At 37.7% G+C, this 18,875-nt stretch overlaps 1 protein-coding gene across 7 annotated transcripts in view; it reads right to left on the bottom strand.

Annotated features, from left to right (window-relative positions):
• Positions 1-1,554: 1,554 nt before the first annotated feature.
• The window catches only part of NOL11 (nucleolar protein 11), a 43,910-nt gene continuing 26,589 nt past the window's right edge, over positions 1,555-18,875 (bottom strand). Inside the window, exons 9-20 of one of the 7 annotated variants that reach the window (XR_010318313.1) lie at positions 12,848-12,971; positions 12,284-12,369; positions 11,704-11,778; positions 11,065-11,249; positions 10,804-10,929; positions 10,449-10,661; positions 9,910-9,991; positions 9,310-9,402; positions 7,139-7,246; positions 4,726-6,982; positions 3,817-3,888; positions 1,555-2,313 (exon numbers count right to left, since the gene is read on the bottom strand). Coding sequence is in view for 2 of the 7 variants with exons in the window: in XM_064270883.1 (XP_064126953.1) it covers positions 6,866-6,982; positions 7,139-7,246; positions 9,310-9,402; positions 9,910-9,991; positions 10,449-10,661; positions 10,804-10,929; positions 11,065-11,249; positions 11,704-11,778; positions 12,284-12,369; positions 12,848-12,971 (1,209 nt within the window). In the remaining 5 variants the exon portion in view is untranslated. Of the gene's footprint in view, positions 6,983-7,138; positions 7,247-9,137; positions 9,208-9,309; positions 9,403-9,909; positions 9,992-10,448; positions 10,662-10,803; positions 10,930-11,064; positions 11,250-11,703; positions 11,779-12,283; positions 12,370-12,847; positions 12,972-18,875 lie in introns of those variants that run through there. The other 6 variants (XR_010318311.1, XR_010318312.1, XR_010318314.1 and 3 more) reach the window with 6 other exon arrangements.

Here is an 18,875-nt window from a genome sequence, read left to right as displayed (position 1 = left end):
TCACTGTAAAACACAGCGCAGGAGCTCAGGTAGATAAAACATGAGAGAAGCTTCCTAAACCCAAAACCAAATAGGACAGAGTAGAACTGCCCCATGGAGTTTCCAAGGAGCGCCTGGTGGATTTGATCCACTGACCTTTTGGTTAGCAGCCGTAGCTCTTAACCACTATGCCACCAGCGTTTCTAAGAGAAGCTTAGGAGGAAGGAAATGAACCCTCACATCAGAAAGTCTTCTCCCCTCAGCTGAAAGGATGCTTTAGCAGCAAGGGGATGCCCAGTGGCAAGGCTGTTTGTGAATTAGCTGGCTGCCACTAGCGCTGCCTGGTGGCTCTCTGCCAGCAATTTCAAAGCAGAGGGCTTCGATTCTTCACCTGTGGCCCTGGCTGGACGCTCATTCAACAAGTAGTTCTTGAGCACCTGCTATGTGTCAGGTGCTGACCAAGGTGCTAGGACTTCAGCAGATGACAGGAAAAACCCTCTGCCCGCAGAAAAGTTTGTATGGACAGACAAAAAGCACAGTAGTAGGTGAGACACAGGACACGTTGGCTAGCCAACAGTTTTAAAGGGGCGGAGTGTTATTGAGGGAAAGGCGTTATGGAGTGCCACTGTGGTGGTAGATAGGAGCTTGTGATTTCAAATAATGAGTCAAGGAAGGCCTCACTGAGGTGAACTTTGAGCACAGACCCCAAGAAGCTGAGGGAAGAAGGTACCTAGAAGGATGCAGGAACAAGCCTGAGCTAGAGCCCTGGATCAGATTGGAGACATCATTGGGGTGGGGCAGGGGAAGAGGAGAGAAGTACATCAGGTTGGGCCTTTAGGTTTGATGGAGAAGACTGACATGATTTTGTCTTATTTTTTAACAGATCACTCCAGCTGCTATGTTGAGAGGCGGCAAGGATGGAGGCGTTGAAGTAATTCAATCCCAGGAATGACGGCTTGGACCAGGGGGTAGAGGTGGAGCTGCCACCAGGAGTAGAATTAAAAAAGCAATGCTTTTATCCCTTATAGGATGAAGTGGCTCAGAAAGCGCTGACTTAAAAAGTGATTTGTTTGGGGTAGAGATGGGTAGTAAACATCCCAAAGATACAAATGGGTATTGACTATGAAAAGTCAGTAGCATTTTCAATGAAAGGTGTCCTCTCCAGAGGCAATCACTGTTAGTAATATATTTTATGTGTCCTCCCAACAATATTCTTAGTGTAATCATATCCCCCCATTTTTAATACCAATCATAGCACACCCACTATTTTGCACCTTGCTTTTTGTATTCTTCTATTTTTCTGGAGATTGTTTCATATCAATACACGCCAAGCTGCCTTTTTTTTTCTTTAAATTTTATTTTGTTGTTTAGAATATACACAGCAAAACATAGCCAATTTAAATTTCTACATTTACAATTTAATGACATTGATAACATTTTTCGAGTTGTGCAATCATTCTCACCCTCCCTTTCCAAATTGTTCCTCCCCCATTAACATAAATTCACTGCCCCCTAAGGTTCCTTATCTAATCTTTTGAGTTACTATTGTCACTTTGAGCCAATACATAGTTCTTGAAAGAGCATAATGCTCAAGGCAGACTTTTTTTTTTTTTTCCACTAGTTAAGCTAAAGCATTGTTTGGTTTTAAGAAAACTTCAGGGGATATTTTTGGTTTAGGGATTATCTCAGAGCAGTAGTTTCAGGAATTCATCTACCCTCCATGGCTCCAGAAAGTCTAGACTCCATGAAAATTTGAAATCGTGTTCTATATTTTCCCCCTTTTGATCAGGATTCTTCTATGGAATAGGTCATTTTCTTAGAGGAGCTTTGGTTAAGTGTTTGACTGCTAACTTAAAGGTTGACCGTTTGAACCCATCCAGCAGCTCCATGGGATGCCTCCTTCTTTTAATGCCTCTAAATTAAACCAGGAGATTAACTTATCATATTTATTTATTTAACCAGTATTCTCTCAGGCATTTAAGTTACTTCCAAATGTTTGCCATTGCAAACAGGCTAGAAATGAATATCCTTGTACGTGCTTCTGTGAGTGTACGTGCCAGTTATCTGTAGGATAAATTCCTATTAACTGATGGCCCAAAGGGTCATGACTTTTACATTTTGATAGACATTGCCAAATTGCCTTCTGATGAGGCTGTATCAATTTATACTTACACCAAACTTGTGAGTGGGCACATTCTTTTGCCACATTCGTTCTCTCTTCCCCAAACTGTGACAGTACTTGGCTGCTGAGCCCTCTTGAGAGCTGATGGGCTTACTTTTCTGATTTTAATCTCCAGGACATAACTTCTGATTTTTATCCTCTGGGCTCATGACCTGTGAGAGGCATTCCATTCTAGAAAACCACCTATAACTCTTGACAGCCATCACTTTCCACCCCCTCCTGTGGGAGGCAGTGGTCAGATGATGGCGGATTCTCCATCAAGGTGCCCCTTTCACAATACTTGTTTCTGCAACATGAATGGGGTTATTACAACTATCTCAAAGACCACTCACGGTGTGAATCACACTGACACGTCACAGCCTCATGGCTCCTGCACCACTCAGTCATCACTCCAGAGCTCACTAAAACCTCTTCAATGGGGAAGGAATATGCAAGGCAACTGTGACGTACTGAACTGTCCCCACAAAGGAATATGTTGAAGTCTTAACCCCCAGTATCTGTGAACATGACCTTGTTAGGAAACAGGGTCTTTGAAGATATTACCGGTCCAATATGAGCATGCCCTTATAAAAAGAGAAGAGACACAGACACAGAGGAAGAACATCATGTGATAACAGTGGCAGAGACTGGAGTCGGGCTGCCACAAGCCAAGAATACCTTGGGCTACCCAAAAGCTGGAAGAGGCAAGGATTACCAGTAGATCTAAAACCACCATGGAGGAGGAAGAGTATTCCAGAGAAGGTATTCACTCAGTCTCAAAGATACACACAGATTACTTATGAAGTACAAAGAGAGGTGCTTTTTAAAGTGAAGCAATCTGGTAAACCCTGCCTTCACTAAGTGATCCAACTTAATTTCACTGATGATGAGACAACTCATCACAAGCTGTGTCCTTCTCTGTAGCATTCTTCCCAAAAACATTCAATCTGAATCTAATCATGTGGAAACAACTAGGTAAATCCAAACTGAGGGACAATCTGGAAAACAACTGGCCTACATTCTTCAAAAAATGACAGCGTCTAGGGAAATGTTCTAGGTTAAGGAAACATGAAAACTAAATGCAATGCATGATCCTTGAACAGCTCGTGGAGAGGGGAAAATTTCAGCTATATAAAAGACATTATTGGGACAATTATGGAAATTTGAATCACTCTAGATAATAGTATTGTATTGATGTTGCCATGTGGTTATAGAGAAGAAGGCCCTTGTTCTGGAGGATTAAGCTAGAGTATTTAGGTATAAAGTGTCTGGATGTCTGTAAGGAACACTCAAATGGTTCAGCAAAAAAGAAAAATATAGAGTGTGAGATAAAGCAAACATGATAAAATGTTATCAACAGGTAAATTTAAGTGGCCAATAAAAACTCCACGGATCACAATGGTCTGATTCCACCGGGTGTGGGGTCACATGAGTCAGGGGCCAACTTGAGAGCCGCTAACAACAATATGGGTTCACTGTATTTTCCTTGCAACTTTTTGTAGGATTAAAAATTTCAAAATAAGGAGCTGGGGCAAGAAGTCCATCTTTGTTTTCAAGTTCTAGACATGCTCCAGAATAGACTCCACTATAGTGATAGTCACCAAACATTTACAAAGAAGGCTAAGAGAAAAAAGCGAATAAATGTCTAATAATCTTAAGTAGTAATGATAACCTACACTTTCATGATATCTGCATTAGTCCCCATTTCCTTCAGAAAACAGGTAAGGTTCACAGCAGGAGGTCATCTCCTAGAGAGAGAACTTCAGTTTAAAGAGCAATTCTTTTATTATTATATAGATGCAATCAGAAACAAACGTGAGATATAATTTAGTGATACAAAGATAAAAGCCTATGATGGAAAAATCTGGGAACGGATAATAAGGGTAATGGCTGAACAACACAATGAACCTAACTAATGTCAGTGAACTGCACATGTGAAGACTGCTGACGTGGAAAACGTTTTATTACATACATATTTACCACAATTTTAAAAAAGTGGAAAAAAACCCTAGAGGTAGAAGACAACACTGTTTATATTTAGTGAACAAACACAGACGATTTACTTCCTGGAAAAAGCAACTGCTGCAAACCCTAAGAATTATTACTCTACAGTAAGACAGATAAAATCCACTATTCAATAACTTTATTCAGTAACCAAATACTGAACACCTATCATGTGCTATGGTCCTGTGCTCAGAGTGCAGAAAGGGTAAGACACAGTTCTTGCCTTGAAGAACTCACCCTGTGTCTTTGCATGTTTCTCTAAAATCCTTTTTAAATTTCTAAATTCAATAACTTTGATTGTAGACAACCTAGAAACAAGAGGCAACTGGTATTTAAAGGCAATTAAAATTTTCGGCTTAATTAAAATGAGATTCAATTCTGCTAGTCATGATAGTTTATATCCTTGTGTATGGCAGCCACATTTTATCAAGTATCTGAAAACATTCTAGAAATTTTAAGCATTAATAGGTATGCTTCTACAACCCAAATTATTCAACTTAAATAGACTTTACAAGAACGCTATATAGAACGTTTACTCAAATAGACAAAAGTCTGAGGGCATGGGGAAATCTCCCTCTTACCTCTTCACCCTCAAAGGCCTTGTCTGATTCCTGACCAGGCAAGTTATTTTTCACTGCAGAAGCCATCTTCAAGAACAATCAAATCAGGAATCACTAAGCAAATGGCACTTTTAGAACTGACTGTCACTGAATTTCAGTTGCTTATCTTGTTTTCTCTGGCTGAAAGAATCCACAAGTCAATCAGATTTGTCTCTTAATTATAGGTTCTTACGAGTAACATTATCAATAGTTTATAATCTAGAAGTGTGAAAATCCCAAATCTTAATGCCCATAAAATGGATCTCTAAACCATAAAGGAGATCTTACTCTGAAGCTTAGAAAAAATTGAGAAGCTCACAATTTTATAAAGTCTGATGTCTCCAAGTAACTCTTAAATGGTTCAGCAAAGATAAAAAGGGGATATACACTGGGAAGACCTACATTTTTCACTTCTGCTGAGAAGTGTTGTATCACTGTAGTTAAAAATGACTGAGCAAAAGGTCCCATTATATAAAGTGTGACAATACAAACTCCTATCTTTGGCGTTTCCTTTCAGGTCTAAAAAGAGTAAGAATGACTGAGGAGAACCTGTTCATGAGCTGCCACAGTTGTGAGTAAAGTTTCCAGAGAAAACCAAAATACCAAACTGGTTGCTGTCAAGTCGATTCCGACTCATAGAGACCCTATAGGACAGAGCAAAACTGCCCTGTAGGGCTTCCAAGGAGTGCCTGGTGGATTTGAACTGCTGACCTTTTGGTTAGCAGCCACAGCACTTAACCACTATGCCACCAGGGTTTCCAAAGTTTCCATAGAGTGACCTAAAATAAAGCCTTCGTTAATGCAAGTTAAATTAAACAACAATCATTCTGTAAATCTAGCCTCCAGAATCACACTTGAACTTATATTTATGCACTAGAATTCACAGGAGTTTTTTTTTTTTAAGCATATTGCAACCCTTCACATTAAAACAGGTTTCAAAATTATTTACCCAACAGAGGCTTTCATTCACAACTCAGAAAGGTTTTACGTTACTTTGGGGAAACTGAATTCTTAAATATAACTTAAAAACAAAAACATCCATTTCTTTGACATAAAACATTTTCATTTGTCCTAAACCAAACAGTTAAAACTGGAAAGTATGGTCAATCAACCTATAAAACTATTTTCAGAAGAGCTTTTTTTTATTATTTGGCAATACAGTAAAACCTGCGAAAGCCAGAACGTGTGTAAGGCAGAAACCTGTCAGAGAAGGAAAACTTATTTTTCACTAACATGATTGATAGAAAAGTGTTAAGACTGCACCCTGTTATAGGCAGAAAACCGGCGAGACTTCAAAAAACAAGGCAGTCCCATCAAGTCTGGCTCTTACAGGTCTCACCGTATACTTTCATATCCTAAACTGACTGCTATCATTAATCATGGAGGTAATCTGAGAGATGGTATAACAGAAAGAGAAACTTTTCAATCAATCTTTAGGTAGGTAAAAAAACCTGTTGCCGTCGAGTTGATTCCAACTCATAACAACCCTGTAGGACAGAGTAGAACTGCCCCATAGTTTCCAAGGAGCACCTGGTGGATTCAAACTGCCGACCTTTTGGTTAGCAGCTGTAGCTCTTATCTACTACACCACCAGGGTTTCTGTGAGTAGGTAAGAAGGTGAGTGGAAATGGGTAAAAGATAAGGGAAAATTGCAGGAGACAGCTCTCCCCTGCATGAGGCCCCCATCCCTGCCCTGCTTGTGGACTTGACCTCTTCTGCCATGAGCACCGATGAGCCAGGGCAGCCTCTGACTCTGATAAAACTACTTTCTTCCTAGAATCACTGCTTCAATGGCATTTTTTTAAATTAAAAGAATTACTCAAAACATGTAAGAAATTAGACTTTTATCAATACACAAGTAAGTTTACTTAAAATCAGCTCAGTTACATGCGTAAAAAAAGTTTGAGAACCTCTTCCACCAACATCCACAAACAAGAATAGGTTCCCATGAAACCTGCAGTTCTACTTAGCGAGCATCAACGAGAGACAATCCCAGGCAGTCGCTGACACATTTTTGATACTGAGAGTCGGCCACAAACAAAACGCCTCTCTTGCCTGAATGAGTCAGAAGAGTTCACATAAAAGGGCTTTGTAAAACGTCCGTGAAGGAGAACTGATAAAGTCAGAAGAGTTCCAGCACTTCGATTGAATATAATTCCGTATTATTCTTTTCTTGATTTAATTTCTGTAGCTCCCGAAAACTTACTTCAATCTTGTTAAGCTCAGAATAAACGCTTATCTAAAGAAAAAAAGTTGTCAGAGTTAACTTTTACCATAATTTCTACATATAAACAGATCCTCCATGACTACTAATAACTATTTTAAGAACAAACTGTAGTTGAGGTGGGGCTTGGGTACACAAACAGAACTCAGTATACATCAAACAATCACAAACCTGGGCTTTCACAAACTTGTAAAGATTTATCAGTAATCTTTTTGCTTCTGGTATCATTACCACAACAGTAAAATTAGCATCTAGAAGTAGGCATATCCAATCCATAATCTGAAGATAAACAGGAAAAGAAAGTTAAGATTTTACATTTAATTTTAGGTTAATTCATTTTACAAAGTCTATAATTATATCATATAGTTATAAGAAACATAAGTCTTCTTAACAGAAGTCTGAACATCTTAGTTTAGGGACAGAGGGACTTTCAAGTAACATAAACTCTTTTCCGCTTCTATACTTGATATTTGACAAGCATAACTGGATTCTTTTCATGGGATTCATCAGTAATAAGAGAGTCCAGGTGATATTTAATCCAAGGAAGAGTCAATGCTTATATTTTTTAAAAAATTGGTTTTGGTAATTGTTTGCAGTTATGAAAAAGAACTCACTCATCCTTTATTCTGAAGGATACACTATACCCCAAGAATAGTGTGCTGTATATTGTAGGTGAGGTACTGTGAACTAAAATAAAGCTATTATTTATAAAAGTATCCCATGTAGCTCTACATCTTCAAATGGTATTATTAACCCACAAATATCACTGTCATGAAAAACTGGCTACCTAATTTTGGAGGAAAAAAAAATCTTGATAAAACTTCTTATTGCAAACTAAATTCTGTATGTATCAAAGAGTTAAAAACAAAACAAAAGAAAAAGATAACTATGAATGTACTAAAGATAGACACCATGAATCTACTAGTCTTAGAGGGGGGAGGGCCTTAAGCATAACATAAGCCAAAAGAAGACATAAAGGAAAAGCTAGTAAGTTTTGATAGCATAAAGATTAATAATTTGTCTATGGCAAAAATTACAATAAACAGAGTAAAAAGACAAATGGCTAGGGAAATGGCTAGGCAGGACAGAAAAAGGTTAATACAAAGAACTCTTTATAAGCCAAAAAAAAGGGACAGGAAACACAATAGAGAAACTGGCCGGATTCTGACATGGCAGTTCACGAAAAGAAATATAAACAGCCAAGAAAAGATGGTCCGCTTCTTTTACTATCAAAGAGATGCAAATGAAAACAAGGTCCTATTTGTTACCTATCCACTTGGGAAAACATTAGACAGTACCAGGTGTCAGTAAAGACGTGAAGAAGTAAGCCCTAACTCCTCCTGGCATTTTCAAAAATAAAACTGCACATACCCTCTGATCCAGTAATCTCACTCCTGGGAATCTGCCTAGCACAATTTCTCTCATAGGTACACACGGGTAACTGTATGAAGGTTTGCTTACAATAGTAAAAAACCATAAACAACTTAAGTGTCTATCAATAGGGGACTGATAAATTAAGACCAACGCATAAAATGAAATAGTATGCAGTGATTACAAAGACTTAGGCTGATATATGTGTACCAGCCCAAAACACTGTTGAGTGAAAACAAACAAAAAAGTTGCAGATAGCATGTATACTATGATCTCATTTGTATCAGAAAGACAGAAAGAGAAAAAAGAATACAAGGAAAATTTTTAGACATAAATTAACATTGGGTTCTCTAAGAGGGATGAGGGGAGCGGAGACACAACATTAACTTTTTTCTGCATACCCTTTGGTATTGCTGGAACTTTCAACTACAAACTAAAAAAAAAAAAAAATTAACTTATACTTTAAAATGGAAAATAGTCAAATTAAATGTTTGACATACTTAGAATAACACATCCCTAAATGACAATAAATTATTTTTAATGCTTCCAGTTGCTCCTCAAACAAATACTGCAGTTAAAGAACGTCTACCATGAGATTCTGTGAGAAGACTTCTTCATTAATTTTCATTCTCTCATTCTTAGAGGGAGGCACCTATTATCAGCCTCTCCCTGCCTTCTCCCAACACAGCTAAGGAAATGCTTAGAAGGGGACTTAAAAAAAAAAGAAAAAATGAGTCAGAAACTGAAGATGAATCTAAGTCCTGTATTACAGAGCTATAGTTTAAAAAAATCTCTCTACCTAGTACAGACTTCCTCTACCTCCAACTCCAGTGGTTTGTGTGCCTGGTGAGGGAGTAGAGTCATATGGCCTAGGAATCAAGGAGAAACCAGTTACCGAATTCCAAGTTCTGACACTATATGACCTTTTGAACAGACTTTTTGCAGCACCAGCTCAAGGTATATTATCTCACCTGGTTCAGGGTTGGAGGATGTATTCCAGGAAGAGTCATAGTAGCATTTTCACTACACTTCAGATAAAGGAAATACAAATACTGGAGAAATAGCTGTAGGAAAAAAAAGGGACAACTGATCACTTTGATTAAAAAAAAAACTTCTCTGTATATATAGCTAACAGAGACTGTTCCACTTAACTGTTTGTCAAACCAGTGTGCCAGGTACCTGGAGACACACAAAAAAGTACAATGCAGTACCTGCCATCCATGAGGAGCTCATCTGGTTTGGGGTGGGGGCTGGGGAGCTTTTTCTGTTCCTAAGGTTCCTGAGTAAGGGGCGGAGAAGAAGGAATTCTTCCTGGTGTTACTTTTTAGCGCTTACTGATTTATAACTGAGATGGCTTAACCTGGCTTTCAGGCTTGGCACAAGGAACACGTCAAGGCCTACCACCCAAATTTCACTCTAGCTTCCTAGGCACAATTTTTCACAAGGGCTGAGCAGCCCTTATTCATGGGAAAGAACCTGATGAGCTTTAGACTGCTCTAGCAGCTGGTTGGAGTTAAGCAGAGAAATAGAAGCCTGAAATAAGATTCTAGAGAATTTGTAAAAATACTTACCGTGACATGTTGTGCAGGAATGTCTTTCAAGTGAGGCAGAAGGAAAGCTTCACTGTATGCTGAATGAAGAACTGCATTTCTACTTAGGACTAAAGGAAAATCTTATTTCAGGAAATAAAGGCCATGCTATTTAAATTATGAGTAATGGCCTTCCTCAATAATATTCTTCCAAATTCATATAAAATGTTTTACTTATCTAGAAGAACTCTATCACTCAACACCCTTCTAATCACTAGTGATCATCTGGACCATTCCCCTATTACCAGTAACGGGTCTATTTATTCAGAACATTAATTTTTAGAATTGATGGAGCTTCTGCCTTTAGAATAGCTTCTTAATTGAGAAAACAGGTTTAAGTATATTATCTGAATGTAGCATTGAACATAATCCATTTTCAAGCAGAAACTGAAAAACACTGGAAAAAAGAAAAAAAAAAAAATCCTTAAATTATCTAATTTCTCCCTCTTAGCTATTTCTGGCATGTGACTATGTCCACAGACAGAGACAGTCTATGGGAAACTCTGGGTTTCAAAGGATACAGCAGAGCTGCTCTTTTTGGTGTTACAGGGCTCAAAGTGGTCTCCTCTGTGGTACCCTTAGGCTTTTCTTTATTGCAGTTCTCTTCTTTAGGGTTGAAACCATTTTCCATAATTTCAGTTTGCCCTTCCATTTTCTCATCTTGTACAGTATCGCTGTAGCCAAAAACCAACTCTGCACTGATGTCTGTTTCTTGAAGACTGTCATCACTGATGCTATGATGTTAATTGAAAACAAGAAATTCTTATCACATCTTGGAAAAAATGTCACTTTCTAGGCACTCAAAGTTTTAGAAAGCAAACAATGCAGTGGACTAAAAATGTAGTAAATGAAAAGGACTATCGGCTTCCAAGTTACCTTAAGAAAATCTTTAAGCAAGCGCAGGTGACCGACTCAGGGACGTCAGGGAACTGCTGCAGACAGAGCTGTAAAGTCTGCACATCTGTCTTCTCTAAGGCAACTTCCATTAAGCCAGGGCACAAGCTAAGACAAAGACAATTCTACATCACAGTTTTATGCATTCGCAGGTAATTTATAAACTTTTTCAGAGTGTGAAAATTAGAACTGTTAAAAAAAAAAAAGTTACGCATATCAAGTTTGGTATATAGACGTATCTACCTGTAGGAAAGCACGTGCGTTTGGATAAGCTGCATCAGACAATTCCGGGGATAAAATGATGGTTCTGCTTTACACCTTCCCAGAAGTCTTGTTACAATGTCCCCAATAACAGTATGAAAGTCAGGTGTCTGTTTAATAGCCAAAAATTTACGGAGTTCTACCTCGATGTGTTTTTCTGTATCGTTCTGAAAGGACAGAATTAAGAGTTCAGTCCAGAACATTAATAAATGAGACGGAATTAAAAAATTCCTAGCTCAATGCTTCTCAAGTTTGTAACAGCATTCACATATTCTTGTGAAACTGGACTTGATATCACATTTTGCTTCATAAACACAAAATGGAGTGAAAAACACATTCAAGGAGTTATAAATCTAAATATTTTAGGAGACTAAATTACAAACATATCCAACGCGCAGTTGAATGAGACAATGATGAGGCCGCCACCATCACAGTGATCTCACAAAACTGTAGTGAGAGTCAAATACGCCAAAGTACTGGACCAACTCTGGAAACTCTAAGATACATACAAATGTTAGCTGTAGCTTCAAAAATGATTGTAAAAATAAGATACAATGAAAGGTAGACGGAATTTCTTTTAATCTCATGGGTTGATTTTTCATGTCTCTTTTTTTTTTTTACCTTTATGGTTAATAAAAGTTGTGTGGATGCTGAAACCGCTGGCTGTAAACTCACTTCAACTTTTCTTGACCTTAACTGAAATTAAGTAAATTGATTAGGTTCTCAAACCAATACAAAAGATTGATTATGTATTTAGAAGGATATGGAACACCCCCCAAAGAGACTAGCACATTTTTGCTCTAAACACAAACTGTTTTTAAGAGTATATATATATTTTTTAATAGTGAAAAGTAGCTTATTTCAACTTTCAAATTAAATACCTTAAAAATTTATGGTTTTTTATTTTTAAGCACAAAATAAAATCTCTGTATTCAGAAAGGTATTATTGCTAATTGCATACTGGTTCACTTTCACATCTGACTTTAACATATAACACACACATCCTGATAAAAATTAACTAAAGGACTATGTGTGTCATTTTTGATTAAGGCTGTGAGATTACTGGATTTAAGCTTCAAATTCCTCTGTCATCAAGATCAAAGCTGGAAGAGTTTTACAAATATGAACCATTAAAATAATTTAGCATTTTTCTGCTTTTCAATGCCTGCACTAACATTTCTATTTTGATGTTTAAACTTACAATTCTCGACTGCTCTGAGTTCTGTGATCCAAGTCCATATTCCTGAGATGTTTCCCAGTTCACAAAATGGGGCACAGCATGAGTGCCTAGGAAAACACAAAATGCAGTTTCTGGACCTTTTTTTGCCTATTGAACAATAACAATCACTCATGCACAATTCAAGAGAGGCTTGAAAGTCCATGTAATTCTACTGATAACCTCAGACAGGAAAATCACAACACAGTAAAAGGTCATATGCCCAGCAACATTAAGCCAATGGAAGGGGCTGTCGGAAAACCAGGGAGGGTAGAGGCATTACTGTTCTTGCCTTGGGGATCTCTCATTGCCCCTGACGTCAGAAGAACACTGGCTGTTCAAAACACAGTGTAGCTCCTCGGTCTGCAGCATTACTTGCAATATGGACTGCTCCCAAGGTAGCCTCCTGGGTCAAGGAAGTTTCCGTGAACAGTGGCAAAATTCAAAATTAAGAACAGGCTCTGTAAACTGAGTGGGAATCTACGTAGCAAACCGAGAGCTAACAGAATGCTTTGTTTCCATAAAACAAACATACAGGTAAGTTCCTACCTGGGTCTTGAATATGCTTGAGTTTTCCAAGTGCGCCGGCTAATGATGACATTTTACACTTGTATGGAATCACGGTCAGAAATTTTCCATGTAGCATAAACAGATTTTCCCTATAATACCAGAGCTGCAAAAGAAGTTATTAGAAATATAAGCAATATTTTTCTCTCCAAAGAACTGACTCAGCAAAACCTTATAATTGATAACATTATGTAAGCTTTCTTAGTATAAGAAAAAAGGACAAGCTAAAGTTAAGCTACTTCCCAGAAGACACTCATATATGCAACATATAAACCAGAGTAAGATTACATAGCTCTTATTTGTGCACAAGTCTGAACGAAGCGTAATTTTTTATTTACTTAACATCTTTACTGAGATATAATTCACATACTATACAACTCACCCATTTAAAGTATAAAATTTAACTGCCTTTAGTATATTCAGAGTTGTGCAACCACCACCACAATCAATTTTAGAATGTTGTCATCTCCCAAAAAGAAACCCTTGATCCAATACCAGCCCATTCCCCACCCTAGGTACACTTAGCATAATTTAAATGATACTTTCAAATACAGGTAGTCCCTGGATTACGAACCAATCCCTGCAAAGCCTATTATATTAAAAATTTGAGGTACATACAATGGTTTGTAATAACAAATGGGCGCTACTTCGTGACATCAAAACATTATTATTACTGTATTATTATGTTTAAGATGTTTTAATGTATCTGGAAGAGTTTCCTTAATGTTTTTTTATGCATAGAAAAGTACACGATATACGAAGACAAACATCTGACTGACTGATGTCAGTTATGAACCATATCTAACTGCAAAAAGAATTTAAAATTGTTTCCATTTTATGATTACATGATAAATTTTTAAAAATAATACAAGTATGTAAACAAAAGACTTAGAGGAACATGGAGCTAAAAAACAAGTTTGTGAGAGTGGTGGACTTGTGAGTGGTTAATTTTGTTAAAATATTTTAAACATAAACTAGAATTAAATTGTATGCTGAGAAGACCAGCCACCATATCCTCTAATTACAATTATCAAACACACCCAATTGTCTTGATTTATATTTTACTTTCATATGGGTATTCATTCACTAAATAACCAATACTTACTAAGTACCTTTGCTCCAAAGAATTGAAAAGACATCAGAGAACAAAACAAATGAGGAATTGCCTCAGGAAGTTTTCAGTCTGTTCAGCTTAAATTTAAATTTTTTTTTTTTAAATTAACTTTTATTAAGCTTCAAGTGAACGTTTACAAATCCAATCAGTCTGTCACATATAAGTTTACATACATCTCACTCCCTACTCCCACTTGCTCTCCCCCTCTTGAGTCAGCCCTTTCAGTCTCTCCTTTCTTGACAATTTTGCCATCTTCCCTCTCTCTCTATCCTCCCATCCCCCCTCCAGACAAGAGTTGCCAACACACTCTCAAGTGTCCACCTGACATAATTAGCTCACTCTTCATCAGCGTCTCTCTCCCACCCGCTGACCAGTCCCTTTCATGTCTGATGAGTTGTCTTCGGGGATGGTTTCTGTCCTGGGCCAACAGAAGGTCTGGGGACCATGGCCGCCAGAGTTACTCTAGTCTCAGTCAGACCATTAAGTTTGGTCTTTTTATGAGAATTTGGGGTCTGCATCCCACTGATCTCCTGCTCCCTCAGGGGTCCTCTGCTGTGCTCCCTGTCAGGGCAGTCATCGATTGTGGCCGGGCACCAACTAGTTCTTCTGGTCTCAGGGTGATGTAGGTCTCCGGTTCATGTGGCCCTTTCTGTCTCTTGGGCTCTTAGTTGTCGTGTGGCCTTGGTGTTCTTCATTTTCCTTTGCTCCAGGTGGGTTGAGACCAATTGATGCATCTTAGATGGCCGCTTGTTAGCATTTAAGACCCCAGATGCCACATTTCAAAGTGGGATGCAGAATGATTTCATAATAGAATTATTTTGCCAATTGACTTAGAAGTCCCCTCAAACCATGTTCCCCAGACCCCCGCCCCTGCTCCGCTGACCTTTGCAGCATTCATTTTATCCTGGAAACTTCTTTGCTTTTGGTCCAGTCCAATCGAGCTGACCTTCCATGTATTGAGTGTTGTCTTTCCCTTCACCTAAAGCAGTTCTTATCTACTGATTATTCAATAAAAAACCCTCTCCCACCCTCCCTCCCTCCCCCCCTCGTAACCACAAAAGTATGTGTTCTTCTCAGGTTTACTATTTCTCAAGATCTTATAATAGTGGTCTTATACAATATTTGTCCTTTTCCCTCTGACTAATTTCACTCAGCATAATGCCTTCCAGGTTCCTCCATGTTATGAAATGTTTCACAGATTCCTCACTGTTCTTTATCGATGCGTAGTATTCCATTGTGTGAATATACCACAATTTATTTACCCATTCATCCGTTGATGGACACCTTGGTTGCTTCCAACTTTTTGCTATTGTAAACAGAGCTGCAATAAACATAGGTGTGCATATATCTGTTTGTGTGAACGCTCTTGTATCTCTAGGGTATATTCCCAGGAGTGGGATTTCTGGATTGTATGGTAGTTCTATTTCTAACTGTTTAAGATAATGCCAGATAGATTTCCAAAGTGGTTGTACCATTTTACATTCCCACCAGCAGTGTATAAGAGTTCCAATCTCTCCGCAGCCTCTCCAACATTTATTATTTTGTGTGTGAGATGGAATCTCATCGTAGTTTTAATTTGCATTTCTCTAATGGCTAATGATCGAGAGCATTTTCTCATGTATCTGTTGGCTGCCTGAATATGTTCTTTAGTGAAATGTGTGTTCATATCCTTTGCCCACTTTTTGATTGGGTTGTTTGTCTTTTTGTGGTTGAGTTTTGACAGAATCATGTAGATTTTAGAGATCAGGCGCTGGTCGGAGATGTCATAGCAGAAAATTCTTTCCCAGTCTGTAGGTGGTCTTTTTACTCTTTTGGTGAAGTCTTTAGATGAGCATAGGTGTTTGATTTTTAGGAGCTCCCAGTTACCAGGTTTCTCTTCATCATTTTTGGTAATGTTTTGTATTCTGTTTATGCCTTGTATTAGGGCTCCTAGGGTTGTCCCTATTTTTTCTTCCATGATCTTTATCGTTTTAGTCTTTATGTTTAGGTCTTTGATCCACTTGGAGTTAGTTTTTGTGCATGGTGTAAGGTATGGGTCCTGTTTCATTTTTTTGCAAATGGATATTCAGTTATGCCAGCACCATTTGTTAAAAAGACTGTCTTTTCCCCAATTAACTGACTCTGGTCCTTTGTCAAATATCAGCTGCTCATACGTGGATGGATCTATATCTGGGTTCTCAATTCTGTTCCATTGGTCTATGTGCCTGTTGTTGTACCAGTACCAGGCTGTTTTGACTACTGTGGCTCTATAATAGGTTCTGAAATCAGGTAGAGTGAGACCTCCCACTTTCTTCTTCTTTTTCAGTAATGCTTTACTTATCCGAGGCTTCTTTCCCTTCCATATGAAGTTGGTGATTTGTTTCTCCAACACTTTAAAAAATGACATTGGAATTTGGATCGGAAGTGCATTGTATGTATAGATGGCTTTTGGTAGAATAGACATTTTTACTATGTTAAGTCTTCCTATCCATGAGCAAGGTATGTTTTTCCACTTAAGTATGTCCTTTTGAATTTCTTGTAGTAGAGCTTTGTAGTTTTCTTTGTATAGGTCTTTTACATCCTTGGTAAGATTTATTCCTAAGTATCTTATCTTCTTGGGGGCTACTGTGAATGGTATTGATTTGGTTATTTCCTCTTCGGTGTTCTTTTTGTTGATGTAGAGGAATCCAAGTGATTTTTGTATGTTTATTTTATAACCTGAGACTCTGCCAAACTCTTCTATTAGTTTCAGTAGTTTTCTGGAGGATTCCTTAGGGTTTTCTGTGTGTATAATTATGTCATCTGAAAATAGTGATAGCTTTACTTCCTCCTTGCCAATCTGGATACCTTTTATTTCTTTGTCTAGCCTAATTGCCCTGGCTAGGACTTCCAGCACGATGTTGAATAAGAGTGGTGATAAAGGGCATCCTTATCTGGTTCCCGTTCTCAAGGGAAATGCTTTCAGGTTCTCTCCATTTAGAGTGATATTGGCTGTTGGCTTTGCATAGATGCCCTTTATTATGTTGAGGAATTTTCCTTCAATTCCTATTTTGGTAAGAGTTTTTATCATAAATGGGTGTTGGACTTTGTCAAATGCCTTTTCTGCATCAATTGATAAGATCATGTGGTTTTTGTCTTTTGTTTTATTTATGTGATGGATTACATTAATGGTTTTTCTGATATTAAACCAGCCTTGCATACCTGGTATAAATCCCACTTGATCAGGGTGAATTATTTTTTTGATGTGTTGTTGGATTCTATTGGCTAGAATTTTGGTGAGGATTTTTGCATCTATGTTCATGAGGGATATAGGTCTATAATTTTCTTTTTTTGTAATGTCTTTACCTGGTTTTGGTATCAGGGAGATGGTGGCTTCATAGAATGAGTTGGGCAGTATTCCGTCATTTTCTATGCTTTGGAATACCTTCAGAAGTAGTGGTGTTAACTCTTCTCTGAAAGTTTGGTAGAACTCTGCAGTGAAGCTGTCGGGCCAGGGCTTTTTTTTGTTGGGAGTTTTTTGATTACTGTTTCAATCTCTTTTTCTGTTATGGGTCTATTTAGTTGTTCTACTTCTGAATGTGTTAGTTTAGGTAGGTAGTGTTTTTCCAAGAATTCATCCGTTTCTTCTAGGTTTTCAAATTTGTTAGAGTACAATTTTTCATAATAATCTGAAATGATTCTTTTAATTTCATTTGGTTCTGTTGTGATGTGGTCCTTCTCGTTTCTTATTCGGGTTATTTGTTTCCTTTCCTGTTTTTCTTTAGTCAGTCTAGCCAATGGTTTATCAATTTTGTTAATTTTTTCAAAGAACCAGCTTTTAGCTTTGTTAATTCTTTGAATTGTTTCTCTGTTCTCTAATTCATTTAGTTCAGCTCTAATTTTTATTAATTGTTTTCTTCTGGTGCCTGATGGATTCTTTTTTGCTCAGTTTCTATTTGTTCAAGTTGTAGGGACAGTTCTCTGATTTTGGCTCTTTCTTCTTTTTGTATGTGTGCATTTATCGATATAAATTGGCCTCTGAGCACTGCTTTTGCTGTGTCCCAGAGGTTTTGATAGGAAGTATTTTCATTCTCGTTGCTTTCTATGAATTTCCTTATTCCCTCCTTGATGTCTTCTATAACCCAGTCTTTTTTCAGGAGGGTATTGTTCATTTTCCAAGTATTTGATTTCTTTTCCCTAGTTTTTCTGTTATTGATTTCTAGTTTTATTGCCTTGTGGTCTGAGAAGATGCTTTGTAATATTTCGATGTTTTGGACTCTGCAAAGGTTTGTTTTATGACCTAATATGTGGTCTATTCTAGAGAATGTTCCATGTGCACTAGAAAAAAAAGTATACTTTGCAGCAGTTGGGTGGAGAGTTCTGTATAAGTCAATGAGGTCAAGTTGGTTGATTGTTGTAAGTAGATCGTCCGTGTCTCTATTGAGCTTCTTACTGGATGTCCTGTCCTTCTCTGAAAGTGGTGTGTTGAAGTCTCCTACTATAATTGTGGAGGTATCTATCTCACTTTTCAATTCCGTTAAAATCTGATTTATGTATCTTGCAGCCCTGTCATTGGGTGCATAAATATTTAATATGGTTATGTCTTCCTGATCAATTGTCCCTTTTATCATTATATAGTGTCCTTCTTTATCCTTTGTGGTGGATTTAAGTCTAAAGTCTATTTTGTCAGAAATTAATATTGCTACTTCTCTTCTTTTTTGCTTATTGTTTGCTTGGTATATTTTTTTCCATTCTTTGAGTTTTAATTTGTTTGTGTCTTTAAGTCTAAGGTGTGTCTCTTGTAGGCAGCATATAGATGGATCGTGTTTCTTTACCCAGTCTGTGACTCTCTGTCTCTTTATTGGTGCATTTAGTCCATTTACATTCAGCGTAATTATAGATAAGTAAGTTTTTAGTGCTGTCATTTTGATACCTTTT

This window comes from Loxodonta africana, chromosome 18, assembly GCF_030014295.1.
Source record: "Loxodonta africana isolate mLoxAfr1 chromosome 18, mLoxAfr1.hap2, whole genome shotgun sequence".
Classification (NCBI taxonomy): Eukaryota; Metazoa; Chordata; class Mammalia; order Proboscidea; family Elephantidae; genus Loxodonta; species Loxodonta africana.
Note: the sequence above shows the minus strand (reverse complement) of the source record. Positions and strands in the feature narration are given on the sequence as shown.